The sequence below is a fragment of the Podarcis pityusensis genome (assembly GCF_964106645.2).
Source record: "Podarcis pityusensis genome assembly, chromosome: 9".
Classification (NCBI taxonomy): Eukaryota; Metazoa; Chordata; class Lepidosauria; order Squamata; family Lacertidae; genus Podarcis; species Podarcis pityusensis.
Window position 1 is genome coordinate 72,995,536 of NC_138034.1, and position 17,308 is coordinate 73,012,843.

A 17,308-nucleotide genomic window follows, 5' to 3' on the forward strand; every position below is an offset into this window, starting at 1 on the left:
GTTTAGATAACTCTGCTGGCTTTGGTGCCCCACAAGGAGTGTGTTCATGGCTAGATCTACCCTGTTGTCTGTTTAGCAGAATTATTGATTCATCTTGTGTGTGTTGTGAAGGAAAAAGTGTACCCTTTTGCTGTCTCTGTTAGACTCCCATTGCTGCGTTTGAAAATTGCCCCAAGGATAACCCTGCATTTTACTGTAACAAGAAGACGAGCTGTAAGAGCTGCAGCTTGGATCAGAACTGTCAGTGGGAAGGTCGGAATCAAGAATGCATTGCTTTGCCTGGTATGTTTTCTCCTTCAATGTAGCATTCGCATACGCTTCTATCCTTTCCTTTAGCTCCCAAATGGAGAAGAATTTTCTCCAAATGGAGAAGAATCTGCCTGCCTGCCTATCTTTTTGCATTGCTTTATTGCACTGACATTATTTTAAACTAATGGTAATATATTAGTGAGTTAAATAAATGATAGTATATTGATGAGTTAAATATATATTTTTGTGAATTGGAGATCCTTGTAGGCACCTGAGTCCCCTCTGGTGAGCACCGCAAGCGAGGCAAGAGTGAAATCCGTGTGTAACTTCTGCTCCGCTTTTTTTTTACAGAGAACATCTGTGGGGCCACCTGGCACTTGGTGGGCAACTCTTGCCTGAGACTCACGCAAACGAAAGATAGCTACGACAATGCAAAGTTGAACTGCCGGAGCCACAATGCTGCTCTGGCGTCGCTCACCACCCAGAAGAAGGTGGATTTCCTTCTTAAAGAACTCCAGAAAACACAGTCATCGGTGAGTGATCCTTAATGCCCTTTGAAGTTGCGTCTGGGTGGTCAGGGAGGCCCTTGCACATTAATGCTCAGGTTGAGTTGCTCCATTTCAAAGGGAGCTGTTGAAATTCATATTCCTCTGTGAGGTTGTAACCAAGGCTAATGTTGGCATCTCAGTACAATGTTATGTTTTTGATGTTAATCCCCCAAAAGCAACTGCTTTTGGTTTTTGACTACTTTAGCAGTTGAGAGTTGCGGCTTGCCTGGCTTGTTTCCATATGCAGAGAACCCACACCTAGCTATCTTGTAAGACCCAACTACCCATAATCTTATTAGCGTGGGGCAGTTGTGACACTGTGCTCTCTATCCCCCTTGGGGCACTCATGATGCCACCCCCTTCCTTCCACCTAGGCTTGCCATTATGTCTCTGACAAGCTGTTGTCTGGTTTTAGGGCTCCATTTCAGCAGCTGGGTTTGACTGTCTAGTATGCTTATAGCTATGAGACTTGCCGCAATTAGCATGCGTGTCTGTTGAAGGGGCAGAGAGCTAGAGAAAGAAGTCGGCGATAGCATGAGGGGGTTGTGGAGAGACACTCAGCAGCTTGCTGCCTCTCACCTGCACCCTGTTCGAATCTTGGCGGCCCAGAGACCATTATGCGTTAAGCAAGACCTATCCCTTAATAGAAAGCATATTTTTGCTCATTGAAAATGCCCATGTGTTACACTGTGGCTGTGTGCTCCTCCTTAACTCTCATACCGCCCTCCTTCCTCTTAGCCGAAAGCCCTGACGCCCTGGGTTGGGCTGCGGAAGATCAACATATCGTACTGGTGCTGGGAAGACATGTCTCCCTTCACGAACACCTCACTCCAGTGGCTGCCTGGGGAGCCAAGCGACATTGGGTTCTGCAGCTACTTGGCGGTGCCAAACAACCAAGGGCTGAAAGCAGCAACATGCATCAACCAAGTCAATGGCAGCGTCTGCGAAAGGCCTGGTAAAATATCTCTTAGTGCTCTTGCCGTAGAAGACTGGTGACGAACATGTATGGAGACCATTGCTATTGGTGGCATGCAAATACAGAATGATGCATTGGTGCAGACTCTTCCTTCCACAATATTAGAGTTGATTAGTATCAACACACTGGACTGTCAGTTCAAGGGAAAGGGACTTACCGTATTTTTTGCTCTATAAGACGCACCCGACCATAAGACACACCTAGTTTTTAGAGGAGGAAAACAAGGGGGGGAAATTCTGAACCAAATGTTGCTGAAGAGGAAGGAGGAGGGAAGATCAGGCTAAGGAGCCTCCAGTCCGGCCGCCCCTTTGGGGAAGCTGGATCTGCTGGCCACCTAGCAGCCTTGTCCCTGCTGGGGGGATCGGAGGAGGCAGGCGAGAGGAAGCGACACTCTTCAGCGAAACGGGAGGAGGAAAGGAAGGGAGCCCTTACGGAGCCCCTTCCTTTCCTCCTCTTGCTTTGCTGAAGAGGCGCTGTGCTGTTCTACTGAAGCCAGCAGAGCAAGAGGGAGAGCTACGCAGCATCTCTTGGTCTGCTGGCTTCCCAGAGAGGCAGGATGAGGGACGGAAGGGGCTCCGTAAGGGCTCCCTTCCATCCCTCATCGTGCATCGCTGTGAGGGCATCACAACAAGAGGCGCTGCGCAGCTCTCCCTCTTGCTTTGCTGGCTTCATCGATAGCTGCACGGCATTCGCTCCATAAGGCACAAAGACATTTCCCCTTACTTTTTAGGAGGAAAAATGTGTGTCTTATAGAGTGAAAAATACGGTAGGTCAGTGGTACTGCAGAAAGTCCCATTTGCAGGTTCATCTGCAGGTTCAGTCTCCGGCATCTCCAGCTACAGCTGGGAATGGCCCCCGTTTGAAACTCCGGAGAGCTGCTGCCTGTTAGTGTGGAATACACTGAGCTAGATGGATCAGTTTTCTGACTCAGGAACGTAGGAAGCAACGCAGGAATCTCAGCCAAAGCATCCATGACTGGTGGCCATCCAACCTCTGCTTAGAAACTTCCAATGAAGTCTGCCACTTCCCGAGGGCATCTGTTTCACTGTCAGAGTGGTGATAACTTACTTTTGTGGAGTCCTTTGACACCATCCCACTGCTGATCAAAATGTAAGCTCCAGCTTTTAAAGTCTAGGGAGCTGTGGTTTATCTTGAAGAACCTTGGTGTTCCTGCAGAGTGTGACCTCAAGGGCTAAAGCCTCGAGGGGAAATTAAATGGATAATCAGGCACGGAGCTGAACTCGAGAGCTGTTTTGAATTGTCCGGGTTGTGGAAAGAGGTCTGTCAGCAAGAGGGCTACAGTAGCTTCCTTAATGGATAAGAGCTTTATTAGTAAAGAATGGGAAGGATGCTGACAAGAAGCGGTGTCAGGATTCAGCAGCCTTTCGGGGGTTCGGGGGGAGAAAGTTGGATTCTTTTCACCAGCAATGTAGTGTTACCTTTGGCTTCAAGGTGGAAGAAAAGAAAAAGACTTGTAAATGTCTCATATGGTAAAAGCTGCTTGCACTAATCCCTTTTTTGTTGTTGTTGTTGAATGCACAGCCAACCACAGTGCCAAGCAGTGCCGTACCCCCTGTGGCTTGAGAACGGTGTGCAGCGAATGCACCAGCAGCAACTCTGAGTGTATGTGGTGCAGCAACAAGAAACAGTGCGTGGACTCCAGTGCTTATGTGGCCTCTTTCCCTTACGGCCAGTGCATGGAGTGGCATACCGTGAGCAGCTGTCCACGTAAGCAGTCCCTTGGCTGGTGGGGATCTCAACAGTTGTTGTGTAGGGGCAGTTCCATAAAGGTGGTGGTATCGTCCAATGGTCCCTGCACCTAGTATATGTATGTACAGGCAGCGACTATTTTGGGGCCATCCAATTGATGCGCAGTCGCTGACGCAGGGTCCTTTTGGACCTGGAAGATGGCAGAAGGGGGGGTATAACGGGGTGGTGTGCGTTTATATGTGCTCTGCTGCACACGCAGGGCCTGGGAACGGAACCCCCGCATGAAATGGTTGCTGCCTGTATTTTGTGAACTGTCCTGAGATCTATGGAGGAAGGGGGTATACAGATTTTATTATACTCTTCTGTTGGACTGGAGAATGAATTTTACTCGTGTGTGTGCTCATTGTAGGACTGAGGACAACAGGATCCCAAAGCTGCTCCCCTGATTAGCAGGGTGGCTGTGGGCAAGTTGCAGTGGTCTAGATCTGGAGGAATATGTTAGAATCCCCATACTGAGTAGGACTTTTGAGGCTCTCATTTGTCTGCTTCCTGCCAGGCTACTGCCTGCAGCCGGTAGAGTTCCAGGTGAAGCCTCCAACACCAGTTTTCCTGCACAATATTTACCGGGCTACCCAGATGCAACCCAGGCCCTGTTTTAAAATTCCATTCATCTTTATTTATGATTGCATTATTGATATTTGGAAAGTCCTAACCTACAAGAAAAAAAGAATTCAGCCCACTTCACATTATGCTTCCCAGTTGCTGCTTGGAAGGCAGGTTGCAGGCTGTAGTTTGCTCATTCAGCTTTAATGGCAAACTCTGACTTCTTGGAGCCAGCCAGGATCGAAACAGAATGCGAAAAAGGCAGTGTGCAAGTGGGAGGATGTTCAGACCCTGGTGTGCTGTTGTTGCATGTGAACCAGCCCAGGATGTGAAGCCTTAAAGCACTGGTGGCTTCTTTCCTTAACCTGGAAGTTCTCTTTATCTCCGCAGCTGAAAACTGTTCTGGCTACTTCACTTGTGGGCACTGTTTGGAGCAGCCTGGCTGTGGCTGGTGTACGGATCCCAGTAATACAGGCAAGGGGAAGTGCATTGAAGGCTCTTCCAGAGGTCCAGTGAAGATGCCGCCTTCACCTCCACCAGCAACAGGAAAATCCTACCTAGAGCCTGTCCTTGATGTCAGCATGTGCCTGGCTGAGAACAAATACAACTGGTCCTTTATTCACTGTCCAGGTAACTTATTTAGGAGTGCACATTTGATGTGGAGATCAGTTATCTCTTAAAACCCTTAAGTGATCCTCTTGTATGCCCAGTAGGCAGGGGCAAGAGGGTGGATTTGTTTAATCTTTCAGTGACTGTGTGCAGCTTCTTGAAAATGGAACCAGGTAATGGTGCCTATCCCTGAGTAGTGCTGAGTTGTTAGCCGTGTTAAGGGAGAACTTCAGAGAATGCAATCTTACGTTTATAATGTAGGGGAACGTGAGAAGTCTGCCACTCCATTTGCTTGTTTATAGTGTTTGTAGTCCTCTCTTTAGTTAAAAGACTCCATTATAAATGAGGCAGTCCTTGCTCACAATTTTCCAGCCTGAAAGACATGTTGCAGTAGGAAAGGCAGAGGGGAAAGCAAATTCAGACAACAGTTCCTAAAGGTATGAAGTTCTTAAAAGGACCACGTCGAAGTTCAACTGTTGGTAGGAGAAGAAGAGCCCAATGGATCTAGTTGCTCCCCAGAGCTGGCACAGCAGCTCTGCAGTCCCATATCTTTCCCTGCTGCAGCCTTATGGGAAATAGTTACAATAAAATAGAAATAGATATAAGGGTTAATGTCACCTGAAATGGGGGCAGGGAAAAGAACAGTTTATTGGAATGCAAAGCTTTTCTTCCTTGGCTGGTTTTTCTTTTTCTTTTTCCTTTTTTTTGGGGGGGGGGGGAGGAGAGGAGTTGGTGTTGTGAAAGGGCAGAGAAATGTCCCACTTCTTCCAGTGATTCATGATTGGCTAGGCTTACTGTGACCAGAAAGAAGCTAGTGCCCTTATCGATAGTTTTCATATACTGATGTCAGCACATAGCTAAATCCGATTTGCTAGATTGTGCTGTGATTTCATCACATTCAGAACAGGAGCCCAAACTGGCTGGGGAAGAATAGAGGTGGTGGGATGTCTCCCAAAGCAGAGGCCATCAAAGGAAACAGTGGCTGCAGATAGCAAGCAGTTCAGCACCAGCAAGATATGAAAGGGGGCACCACTGTTTCAAACTCAAAAATAATTTTGAGTTTCGCTTCCAGATTATGATGATATGATCCTTCGAATTTCATGCTGTGTAGTTAGACAAAATGACAAGTATAAATGCCTTTGTCTATGGGCAGATGAGTCAACATAAAAAGAGCAAATTTCTTCATGTGCTCCCTCCATTAATTCTAATGTCCATTAGAATTATTTGAGTACAGATACAGGCGATGCGCAATCACCTGCGATGCCAGAGAGTTTCTCCAGCACAGTTAAGTACTGAGTGTTGTGGCTGCTGAATGTGTGCACTCCAGTCCACCCTGGGAAGGGGAGCCCTGCTGAGATGCTCTGGTGCTTATCCTGGATCGCTGGAAACCAAGACCACCTGGTCTGGTGTGAACTTCCTGTTACTTAGCCTAAAACACCAAGCAATCAAGATTGTGGTGACAACTAACGAGATGGATGGGAGAGAGCGAAAGATGTGCTGAGCATCCCTTTTTGTTTTCTAGCCTGCCAGTGTAATGGGCACAGTAGATGTGTCAACGAGAGCATCTGCGAGAGGTGTGAGAACCTGACGACTGGCAAGCACTGTGAAACCTGCATCTCCGGTTACTATGGAGACCCCACAAATGGAGGCACCTGTCAGCGTAAGTTGGGTCCTCCATCCATCTTCCCCACTGCTGAACAATTGCATTTCCTCCCCTGGTCCCCATTTATTTTTGCCTGACCTTTTTTTTTTTAACAGCTAGTATGCAGGCCGTAATGATCGAGGCTGTGTGTGGACTGTGCAAAATTCTGTGCCAAGAAAACCTATTTTCTGCAATTTGTAAATTGCGCAAAATGAGCAAATGTACACTATTTCACTGAACACTATGGTTTTGCTTCTTTGCATAATTTATTCGTGTTTTGCCAGGGCACTGAAGCCATCCAAACACTGAGAATTTTATTCACCTAGCCTTTTTGGAGAGAATTCAGCAGGTTTCACTTACATACTTTCAAGGCTATCTTCCCAGCCTCGAGGGGTGGGAACCATTTAAAAAGCGAAGTTAAGATTCCCAGAAAGCTGAATTCTATACTTGATACATATTCTGTGTCTGTTCTACTTTTACAGAATAATTGATAATTACCAGTGATAGAACTGTGTAACATCAGTGATATTTTATTACATCTGTCATATAACTGAACTTAAAGAAGCATTTCACAGGGGTATAGATCATAATATTCATTGTGGCAGGTCTACTTCAAATATGAACCAAAAGTCTGAGCAACACATTTCCCAATCATTGACTCATTTAACAAAGACATTGAGTCTGTAGAGATGATCCCTTTGCCATTCATTCATGCCTGAAATTTGATAAGATCTTGCTTTCCTCCTCGCCTTTTGCTAAGGCTGCTGAACTACCTTTGGTTTTAGCTCTCACCCAGGGGTTGTCTGTCTGTCCGTATAGGCAGAGAGATGAAATTCAGGGTACTACTCAATCAAGTGCGGTCTTCCAAATTGTGCAACAAGCAGTGTTTTTTGTCCTGTCATAGATGACATAAATGCACATTCAAGGCATATAAGCGAGTGGGAAGCCACTCACAATGTGAACAGCTTAATTGCTTGTTAATTGATCCATCAGTATTTATTTTACAGGGGGAAAAAATCTGTTTATCTTTCAGCTTGCAAGTGCAATGGCCATGCTTCTATCTGCAACGCAAACACAGGGAAGTGTTTTTGCACCACAAAAGGAATCAAAGGAGAGGAGTGTCAGCTGTGAGTCAGCCTTTACAGATGTCCTTTTTATTGTCCATTCATTGTGCTCTTGATGGCATTGGGGTGGTTCTACACAATACTGCATTCAATACTGTTTGTGCCCACAAAGGTTTCAGGGCAGTCAGACTGCTTTGTGAGCAATCAGTGCATGGCCCATAGCTCCCTACAGAAACCTTTTCACGCCACAAATGTTCCAACTTGGGGTGTGGGATCCAGCTTTTGCTGCACCAGAGCGCTGGGGTGCCCTCTCAAGGCACCAAATAAAATCCACTTATTTGTGTTAGAGCTGCTCCCAAGTGCTTCCTGTTGATGCTGGATACAGTCGTTCCTGTGGGGTGGCTTTTGTGTGTGTAAACGAGCAAAGGTTTCACGAGTAATCACAGCCTGAGCATAAAAAAGAGAAAAGCTTAAAAATCAGTCTGGTGGCTTGGCACCAGAGCACAACTGACTTTCATTTGGGGCCAGAAGTGAAGCTCATGTAGCTGTACCCCCCGCCTGACTTCTCCTTGATGCCATGTGGTGGCATTCCTGTTTCTTTTTCTGCAAGGATGCACATTTTAGCACAGCCACTACAGCCAGATTGCAACAACACAAAAAATGTACAAATGAAATCATGGTGTCTCCATAGGGCCCTCGTATCTATGGGACTGCCTCTCCTGGTCTGCCCCGCAGAGGACCTTAAGGTCCATGAATAACCATAGTTTAGAGGTCCCGGGCCCTAAGGAAGTCAGACTATCCTCCACCAGGGCCAGGGCCTTCTCAGTGGTGGCTCCGACCTGGTGGAATGCTCTGTCCCAGGAGACTAGGGCCCTTCAGGATTTAACCTCCTTCCACCGGGCCTCTAAGACAGAGCTATTCCGCCTGGCCTTTAATTTGAATTCATCCTGATCTTTTATTTCCCTTCCCTCCCCCCTTCCCTTTTATGAAGATTACCCACTCTGAGACCCCACAGCTAATTCTCCCCTGGCCTCCTCGCTGGCCCAAGTAGGACCAATTCAGCCAACTAGCCCTGGGGATTATCTAATGCTTATTTCCCCTAAATTGATTTTTGATTTTTGAATTTTATTGTTATTCATGTTTTTATACTGTATTTTATGTTGCTTTTATAATTAAGTGTTTTAAATTTGTTGTTAGTTGCCCTGAGCCCGGTTTTTGCACTGGGAATGGCGGGGTATAAATAAAATTTTATTATTATTATTATTATTATTATTTATTATAGGGCAGCCAACCTGCCCTCAGGGGGAAAAGGGCAGGTGGAATTGGGGGTGGCATGAACACCCACCAATGGGACTGGTGGAGTTAAATTGTGCGTTCAATAATGAGGGAGCATTATATATAGATAACCACTTCAAATGCACTATTAATGCATCGGTGGCACCTTACTGCACACGCCTGCAATAAAACAGAGGACTGGATGGGGTGCGGTGACAGGTTTGGGTAACATGGTTGAAGCCGAATGTGTCATAGTGCTGGTTTTTTGTGTGTGTTATGCACTGATGGAGGCAGCAAAGCTTCTGAATGCCAGGTTCTGGAAGCCACAAGAGGGGAGAGCATTTCTGCTGTGCCCATATCCTGCTTGAGGGTTTTCCACGGACATCTTGTTGGCCATTGTGAGAACAGGGTGCTGGACTAGGCGGGCCATTGGCCTGATGCAGCAGTCTGCTCTCATGCTATAATAATGATAACAACAACAACAACAACAATTTATTATTTATACCCCGCCCATCTGGCTGGGCTTCCCCAGCCACTCTGTGCGGCTTTCAACAAAAGATTAAAATACAGTAATGCATCAAACATTAAAAGCTTCCCTGAACAGGGCTGCCTTCAGATGTCTTCTAAAAGTCTGGTAGTTGTTGTTCTCTTTGACATCTGGTGGGAGGGTGTTCCACAGGGCGGGTGCCACTACCGAGAAGGCCCTCTGCCTGGTTCCCTGTAACTTGGCTTCTCGCAGTGAACAAACCGCCAGAAGGCCCTCGGAGCTGGACCTCAGTGTCCAGGCAGAATGGTGGAGGTGGAGACGCTCCTCCAGGTACATTGGACCGAGGCCGTTTAGGGCTTTAAAGGTCAGCACCAACACTTTGAATTGTGCTCGGAAATGTACTGGGAGCCAGTGTAGGTCTTTCAGGACCAGTGTTATGTGGTCTCGGTGGCCGCTCCCAGTCACCAGTCTAGCTGCTGCATTCCGGATTAGTTGCAGTTTCCGGGTCACCTTCAAAGGTAGCCCCACATAGAGCGCATTGCAGTAGTCTTCCACATGCAGCTGCTGGGTGACCTTGGGCCAGTCACACTTCTTTGAAGTCTCTCAGCCCCACTCACCTCACAGAGTGTTTGTTGTGGGGGAGGAAGGGAAAGGAGAATGTTAGCCGCTTTGAGACTCCTGAAGGGGAGTGAAAGGCGGGATATCAAATCCAAACTCTTCTTCTTCTTCTAGTCCAAGAGAGAGATAACCAGAGCATGCACCACTCTGGCGAGACAGTCTGTGGGCAGGTAGGGTCTCAGCCTGCGTACCAGATGGAGCTGATTCTTACATTGAACGTTTAGCCCACTATTGAGATTAAACCTGCCCAGGCTTCTGCAGCTCAGAAGAAGAAAGCAATCCTACTTTATAAACCCTGAATCCTGTTTTAAAAAAGCTGATCCGTGGAGATGCAGAACTAAGATCTTGCTCTTCAGGAGTCCTATGAAGTTACTTGCGCAACACAATATACATTTGAAGAATCTATTCCCACCACTGCTTTCAAGATTTAGTGAGCTACAGGGTTATGTGATGGAAAATTATTAGATTTGAGGAGTGGGTGTGTTTGGTTGAACACTGTTTTGTCAGTACTGAAAGTCCACCCACCAGTTGAGAGACTCTGGGAAGGGGTAAAATTTCCCCCCTACTCAAGAAGCAGGGTCACGAATAGCCCATCTGTCCTCAAAGACATCACGTTCAATACATAATGTATTATTGGCTGTGATAACCAGGGTGACCAGTCTATGAAGCATTGCTCACACTCTTTAATTGGCTTTGTTTGCTCTGAGAGATATCGGCATATAACCAAATCTGATTGATTATGTAGCATTATGACATTAGCACATTTGCGTTTTGCTGCCCAATTGCCCGGAGGTCACTCTAGAAAGAAGCTATAAGCAGGAAATGAAAACTGGTGCCGTCTCAGCAACAGTGCATGGGAAATAATAGCAGGAAATAGGTGCTAGAAAAAAATAAAATAAATTCCTACATTAAGATGGTGTCATAGAATAGCAAACCTGTAGAGCTGGAAGGGACCACAAGGGTCATTTAGTTCAATGCTGTGTGAACAGGGATTTGGGGTTTTTTTATTATCAAAAGTAGAAAGTACAGAAAACTATATGGGGTAGGTAGGAGTTTCTGTTCTGCTTGGAAAGCAGTAGTTTTGACTGCAATATTATTAAAAACAGGAAACATTTAGCACAGCCATAAATGCCACCTCCTTTTTCAGAGTGGATGGGCGGAGTACAGTGGTACCTCGGGATGCGAACGGGATCCGTTCCGGAGCCCCGTTCACATCCCGAACAGAACCTAAGATGTGACAGCATGTCTGCTCGTGCGCGGGTCACGTTTCGCCGCTTCCACGCATACATGTGACGTCATTTTGAGCGTCTGCGCGTGCGTGAGCGGAGAAACTCGGAAGTAACACTCTCCGTTACTTCCGGGTCACTGCGGAGCACAACCCAAAAGCTCTCAACCTGAAGCGTATTTATCCCGAGGTATGACTGTATTGATGATGATGATAATGATAATAATAATAATAAGAAGAAGAAGCTAGATGTGGATAACCCCCAGTTTATTAGTACCTTTTAAATTTATGGTCCAATAGGGACTCCAGACAGGCAAAAGCCTTTAGTCCAGCTACCAGTATAAAACTGGCAGAAGGGGGGAAGAGATGACCCCTCTCCAGATGCAAGTTGAAGGATAGATGCGTCTTTCAGGAGGCTGGACCCCTCCGTCGCACAACTGCTGGTCCTGAAGGGTCCAGGAACAATATATCCCCCCCTCCTGGTTTCTCTTTTTGATGCTCAGGAAAAATAAACTGTTTCTGCTTCAAACACTTTCCATGCTCTACAAAACATGTAGTGAAACAAACCATCATTTCCCTAGCTCTTCACCGCCTGTGGTTTCTTGTATTGCTTATTCCCAGCTAGCTTCTTAGATTATTTTAGGCAACTTTTAAAGTTAGTGGCAAGGTTCTCAAATGTGTTCCAAATTTCAGTTTCATTACTCTTCCACCGGGTTTGCGTCGCCTCTGTTGGTCCCGCGTTGTTTGTTCTTTCGTCTCTTTGCATGCTGCTGTTTTATTTTTAATAAGAAGTGGTTTTCTTCCTGGTTCATGCTGGATGTGACTTAAAAGAAAAGCAAACAAACAAACATTACAATTTCAAGCTCAAGGGAAAATTAAGGCAGAAGGTCAACATTGCTCATGCTCTTTCTTCTAGGTGTGAGGTCGAAAACCGATACCAAGGCAATCCTCTCAAAGGAACGTGCTACTGTGAGTGAAAATGTTTTTTCTTTTGCCTGTACGTAAACTTGGTACTTGTACATCATCAGCTTGCTGCAAATGAGCTCAAAGGCATATAAAAAGGAGAGAACAATATGCTGCTTTCTCTGTTGGCTGCTGCTTATTCTGGAGCTGCTCTCTCTCTCTCTCTCTCTCTCTCTCTCTCTCTCTCTCACACACACACACACACACACACAGAGTCATACCTTGGTTTTTGAACAGCTTAGTTCTCGAATATTTTGGCTCCCGAACGCCGCGAACTCAGAAGTGACTGTTCTGGTTTGTGAACTATTTTTGGAAGCCGACTGTTCGATGGGGCACCCATGGCTTCTGATTGTCTGCAGGAGCTTCCTGCAGCCAATCAGAAGTTGTGCTTTGGTTTCTGAACATTTTGGAAGTCGAATGGACTTCCAGAACGGATTCCATTCAACTTCCAAGGTACGACTGTATGTATATTTGTAGGAGCAACCCCATTCTCTCTGAGTCTGTTCATTCCCTCCCCTTAGTGACTTCCTTTTCTGCCTCCAGTTCTTCCTGCACTCCTCAGTCTGTATCCCCCCTGCCCTCCACTAATTTCTATTGCCATTTCCTCATGCCAAACACACAAACTGTGCTATATAAATAATGTGTGTTGGATCTCTAATCCAGGGGGTACCATGGGGTATCTGTGCACCTGTCCCGGGCACCCACAAGTCCTCTCCATGCAGAAATTAGATCTGAAAGCAGCATTCTGTTGTAGCCAACAGAATAGGTTGCGGTGTGTGCTTAGTCGTAGCGTCCGAGTGTGGCTCCTGCGACACTTCCTTGGGTTAGCAGATGTGCCCACGGGTCTGAAACGGTTGGCAACTTCTGGCCTGATCGTTTCTGACAGACACCCTTGGAGCGAGGGTCTGTCTCTCTTTCTACTTCCCTAAATGGATGCACCCAGTGTTGCTGTTCCTAGGTGAGCTGTAGTTCAGCGTTTTAGACTGCAGTTGACAAAACGGGCTTCAGTCTTGGCTTGATGGGCTGCTGTTTCAGCTGCAGGTGCAATTGCTCTTATATCCAGTTTGCTCTTGCCTTCTCAAGAGGTGGTTAGGTACTTGTAGAGGCAAAGTGCAGAAGGATCCTAGGAAGGAGAAGGGTGAAGGGAAGGAGAAGGAAGGTGCATGTCTGGGGGAGCTGCAGAGATGTTGGACTTGATACTAAGATTGAAACAGCAAGCTTTATTAGTTGACGGCAGGCTTCTCATAATGGATATCTGTAAGAAGCTGGTCTAGACAGTTTGGTGATGCAGAGGCCTGTTCTGCAGCCCATGACATTCAGAAAAGTTGTGCCATATTCTGTCCATAAAAATACATTTAAATAAAGATACTTAGAGATATGTGTAAGGGGTTGCTGATTTCTTCTGAAGCACCCTGGTCATTATTTTTGCCATTGGATAAAGGATAAGGATCAAAACCCTCCAGTGGAATTAATGATGTGTTTTTTATTCAGTGCGCGCGCACGCAGGAACACACATCTCCACCCACCTCGCATTTGTAGGTGCTTGAAAAGAAGTTAAAAGTTCCGATCCTGCCTGTGGGCTTGCAATCTAATAATAAAGTCAAGTCACATTAATGGAAAGGCTGTAAAAACAGAAGAGGGCCGGTTGGAGCGAGCAGATACGTGTTAAGGAGGCACTTGAAAGCAAAAGAGCGAAAAGAAAAGAAAGATAGCTGTGCAAATGCAAACAGTTTGTTTGCCTGAGCCTATTTTCATCCCACCTTTTCCTCTAATAGATGCTAACAATGCAATCATAAACAATTTAAAACGATCAAACAAGGCATTAAAAACCAATTAAAAACTAAAATGCAAACAGAGCGGCAGATAAAAACTAAATGAAGGATTAACCAGATAAATTAAATGCCTACAAGAACAAACAAGACTTAAGGAAGTGGTGAAAAGCCAGCAGAGAAGACGCCAGGTGTTGTACCGTGACCTGAGCCCAGCCTCCTTGCGCATTCCCACCAGACAGAGCGTAATGGCGGCACATGCAACATCCTGCAAAAACAACATTCCGCATGTGTGTAGTGTGAGGTTTTTCAGAGGCTTCCTTTGTATTATTTGAGTCATGCTTCAGGAGCCCATTACTATTGTCATCCTTGCTTCATTTGCTGAGCTGAGACATAGAGAGCAGGTGGCTAGATGGGCCTGCACTGGGTTGGGCCAGGCTATCCTGGGGGCTCTGTGGTCTGTACTCTTGGCTGCTGCCCTGCATCTGCTTGCACTCGCCCCCTCTGCCTTCCTGCTCACATGCAAGGGCCAGCCGTGCAACAGGCTCGTATTTCTATCGTAAAGGTAAAGGGACCCCTGACCATTAGGTCCAGTCGTGGCTGACTTCTGGAGTTGCGGCGCTCATCTCACTTTATTGGCCAAGGGAGCCGGCGTACAGCTTCCGGGTCACGTGGCCAGCATGACTAAGCCGCTTCTGGCGAACCAGAGCAGCGCACAGAAACGCCGTTTACCTTCCCGCTGGAGCTGTACCTATTTATCTACTTGCACTTTGACGTGCTTTCGAACCGCTAGGTTGGCAGGAGCAGGGACCGAGCAACGGGAGCTCACCCTGTTGCGGGGATTTGAACTGCCGACCTTCTGATCGGCAAGCTCTAGGCTCTGTGGTTTAACCCACAGCACCACCTGCGTCCCTTATATCCTCTGTCCCTTATTTATATCCTAGCAAGTAGCAAACTTCCTGCCTCGGGCTGACTCTGGCTTTATGCCACGGCGGCACCTAACTCCAATTTGTGTACTTTTATATAGACACTCTCCTTATCGACTATCAGTTCACCTTCAGCCTTTCGCAAGAAGATGATCGTTATTACACGGCAATCAATTTCGTAGCGACGCCTGAAGAGGTTAGTAAATTATCCCAATTGCATTTCACGTTGTTTATTAAAATGCCCTGGTTCTCTCTGGCCGACGGTCAGTAGGCTGCATGCAGAGATCGACTCTTCTCTCCCCCCCGCCCACAACAAGACTTCATGCACGCTCCTTTCAGTTCCAGTTCTGTGCTCATTTTGCACTGTGTGAGAGGCTCCTGCAGTTCTGTTCCTAGTGATGGGGAACTCAAGTTGAGATATATTGATGACCTCAAGGCGTACGTGTAATTAGCCGTGGAGTTCGTTGCTGTAATAAATGGCTGGTTTTGAATTTTTTAAAATTTAAATTATTTTTAAAACTTGCAGTTATGCTGAGAGTCAACTTACAGCGACCGTTGTAACTGATAATTTATACTCCTGCGTGTGAAGTCCTGTGGCCTTGGGGCTGACATTTCTAGGCCAAGGGTTGCATGGCCAGTCCTTGAGGGGACAGTAATATAAGAGTATGTGTCACAGATGTGTAAATGTGGGCACGGTTCTTATTTAAATAAAAAAAACACACACAACTTGAGGAATAGGGGGATCACAAAAAACATTTTGGCATAAGCAAGTCAGTTGTTGTTGTTTTTTAAAAAAAACCTCACCAAAACCAATATTTTTTTTCAATGGGCAAATTTGGGATGAGTCCTCCAGTTTTTACAAAAACCTTTTGACACCACAGTATCACAGAAGGGTGGGGCACGTGAGAACAGTTGGTAATTTTAAAAACAAAATAAGTTTTTAAATTTAATTTTGTTTTAATCATGGCAGAATCCAACAATTATTAGGGAGCCACACAACCATATTGACATCGCAGCAGCACTGCAGAGAATCCATAGGAGCAATCAATTATTATTATTATTTTTAAAGAAATACACTTTTAGTCACAAATGGGTATTTGTCTCTATGCAGTGATCCAGATATATCTGTGGTTCCTGCTCTAACCAGTAGGAGGCAGATGCCCCCCCTTTTAAAGGGCTAATTGAGAGCTGGTCTAGGAAATGCCTCTTACTTTTTCCTGAAAATAAGTTTTTCTTAAGAAAAGGTGTCACAGCCCTGGTTTCAGGAATCACGCTGAAATAATGCATTTTGAGGGCAAAGCACTGGTACATTTGTGCTGTGGCTGTACCCTTGAGTCTTTGTAGTTCCAATCCTCTGTGCCTGCTGTTCTTTGTTATTCTGTGTTGACCACTCAGAATGGCCAAGCTCAGTTTATTATAGGGAGGGCTAGTCTGACCGTAGTGTGACTGGAATCTCTTAAATTTATCTTGCCTTTATGGGACGTCACAGGTTTAGTCTCTGGCCTGCTGCTGCTTGACTTCATATTGGACATTTTTCTTTGCAGACCATGCTGAATGAAGGTTAATTTACTTAGTAGTGCCTGCTATGGCTCCTTGGGATATTGTTATGGAAGTGACTTTGGGAATTCCAGAGAACAAGTGTACGCATAACCCAATGTGGGGTTTTCTGCTTGCTTTTTTTTTAAGCCTTCTTGTTCTTAATCCCGAATAAAGTGGTATTCTGTGCAACTCAGAATCTTCCTGTCTCATGAACACAGGGTAAAATTGTAGGATTTTGGATCCCATGTTCCCACTTCCTGAAATACAAAAAAATGCAAAAATATTTGGCAAACAGAAACTTAACCAGTGCTGTGTTTTAATGTGGCACAGGTAAGCTTGAATCCTATTGGGCTGTTTTAGGGGGATTTTGGCATGCCTTTGTTCTTGCCCAAGCAGTTCTGACAAAACTTGATGGAAGCTGCTCTCTCTGTGTGCAAGCCATTAATCTGTGCTGCTTTCTTTGTTCCCTGAAATCAGCAAAACAGAGACCTGGACATGTTTATCAATGCTTCTAAAAACTTCAACCTCAACATCACTTGGTCAACAAGTTTTGCAGGTGAGGACAATTCTTCCTGTTTCCAAATGCCCGGTGTCTGAACTAGAAATGTCTGGAAAGCAGTGGTGGCATATTTAAATCAGAGACCAGTGGCCTCTGACCTGGCTCTTTCATAGACCTTGAACAGCCCAAACTCCTTCCATTGCCTCTTGGCACCCTCCATCCCTCAACTTCCTGCTCCTCATTGTTCTGCTTCCAGTCTTCCTATTTCCTTAGCTAGACAGATCGTCTTTCTCACACAGTTGGTGCACAGCAACTCAGCCGGTGGCAAGAGGCAGCTCTCAGCTCAGGCAGCCAGTTCTGGCTTATAGCCTCTTTATATGCAGATACCCTATGGGTGACTTAGGGATTTAGAAGGCTGCTGTGCCGTGTAATAGTCTGTATATTGAGGCATAACTTCACTCCAAAGATAATCTGAGAAACGAAGTAGAACAGTTTATCCGATTTCCAGATCTTGAATGCTTGCGTTGGCAGCCGAAATGTTAATTTTGTATGCAACAGTCGTTTGTGTGTTTCTTAATCGCAGTAATGAAACTGAGCTCAGTACTG

The 17,308-nt window shown here is 45.9% G+C and overlaps 1 protein-coding gene across 1 annotated transcript in view; it reads left to right on the forward strand.

The window, feature by feature from the left end:
* ATRN (attractin) overlaps nucleotides 1–17,308 on the forward strand; it is a 158,927-nt gene that overhangs the window by 77,551 nt on the left and 64,068 nt on the right. The window contains 10 exon segments of the mRNA XM_081020655.1: nucleotides 144–282; nucleotides 601–782; nucleotides 1,536–1,752; nucleotides 3,316–3,501; nucleotides 4,477–4,716; nucleotides 6,218–6,355; nucleotides 7,371–7,464; nucleotides 11,923–11,975; nucleotides 14,766–14,860; nucleotides 16,681–16,759. Of these exon segments, the coding sequence (XP_080876781.1) occupies nucleotides 144–282; nucleotides 601–782; nucleotides 1,536–1,752; nucleotides 3,316–3,501; nucleotides 4,477–4,716; nucleotides 6,218–6,355; nucleotides 7,371–7,464; nucleotides 11,923–11,975; nucleotides 14,766–14,860; nucleotides 16,681–16,759 (1,423 nt within the window).